Here is an 845-nt window from a genome sequence, read left to right as displayed (position 1 = left end):
GCGAGTGTGTATATACTTTATGTATATATATACATATGCGAGTGTGTATATTCCTTATGTAGATAGATAGATATATATATGCGAGTGTGTATATACCTCGTTTGTTGTCGGCAGCCTGAGTGTGGTTACTAACGGCGACTCAGAACCCACCACAGGCACCAGATCAGCGTTACGCACACACGGCATAACTACATGCTGCATAAGTTTACGTGCAAAGTTGTCCAGCCTACTCTGGAACACATCAATGCGCATCATGGCGTGGGCCAGAGGGTTGAGCGAGCGCATGCCTGAGCTGAGTCGTATGGCTACTGCGGGGTTGCTCTGTTGTGCGTCGTCTGTGTGGATATCTGTATCGTGGGTAGTGTGTTAGTGATTCACTGGTACGCTCCTTGAAGAGATCTTATGAACTAGAGATTGAATGACACACCCTGATGTGATGTGCGTGGGTGTTCATATCGTGGCGACAAGAGTGTGAGGAGTGAGTGGTGTGTATAGATAGTATTATCCAGAGATTATATTGATCGACAATATGTGGATTTAAAGCAGATTAGAGCACATCAATGTCCTTCATGGAGTGTGCGAAAGGGCGGAACCAGCGGGATTGATCTCGAACAATATCATATGGTGTGTGTTATTCGTATAGATTCTAGTGCGTGCAGGGTTCAGTATAGAACTTAGTATGGGAACACCCTACCGTGTTGTTATGGCAATAAAGGATAACGGCTGGATGAGATAGTGGCCACAAAAATAAATAACCGAGCACTACGGATATGGCAGGTTGTCTGTATAAATCACGGTATGAACAGACTTGAATCATAAATATATGTCAGTCATTTATATATATG

The 845-nt window shown here is 43.8% G+C and overlaps 1 protein-coding gene across 1 annotated transcript; it reads right to left on the bottom strand.

Annotated features, from left to right (window-relative positions):
- Positions 1-96: 96 nt before the first annotated feature.
- On the bottom strand, positions 97-285 carry SARC_17585 (hypothetical protein; the record flags this gene model as incomplete). The annotated part of the gene is made up of 1 exon (XM_014288323.1): positions 97-285. A coding segment is annotated over one exon (189 nt), but the record flags the coding sequence as incomplete, so codon positions are not given.
- Positions 286-845: the final 560 nt, after the last annotated feature.

The sequence above is a fragment of the Sphaeroforma arctica genome (genome assembly GCF_001186125.1).
Source record: "Sphaeroforma arctica JP610 unplaced genomic scaffold supercont1.11292, whole genome shotgun sequence".
Classification (NCBI taxonomy): domain Eukaryota; class Ichthyosporea; order Ichthyophonida; genus Sphaeroforma; species Sphaeroforma arctica.
Note: the sequence above shows the minus strand (reverse complement) of the source record. Positions and strands in the feature narration are given on the sequence as shown.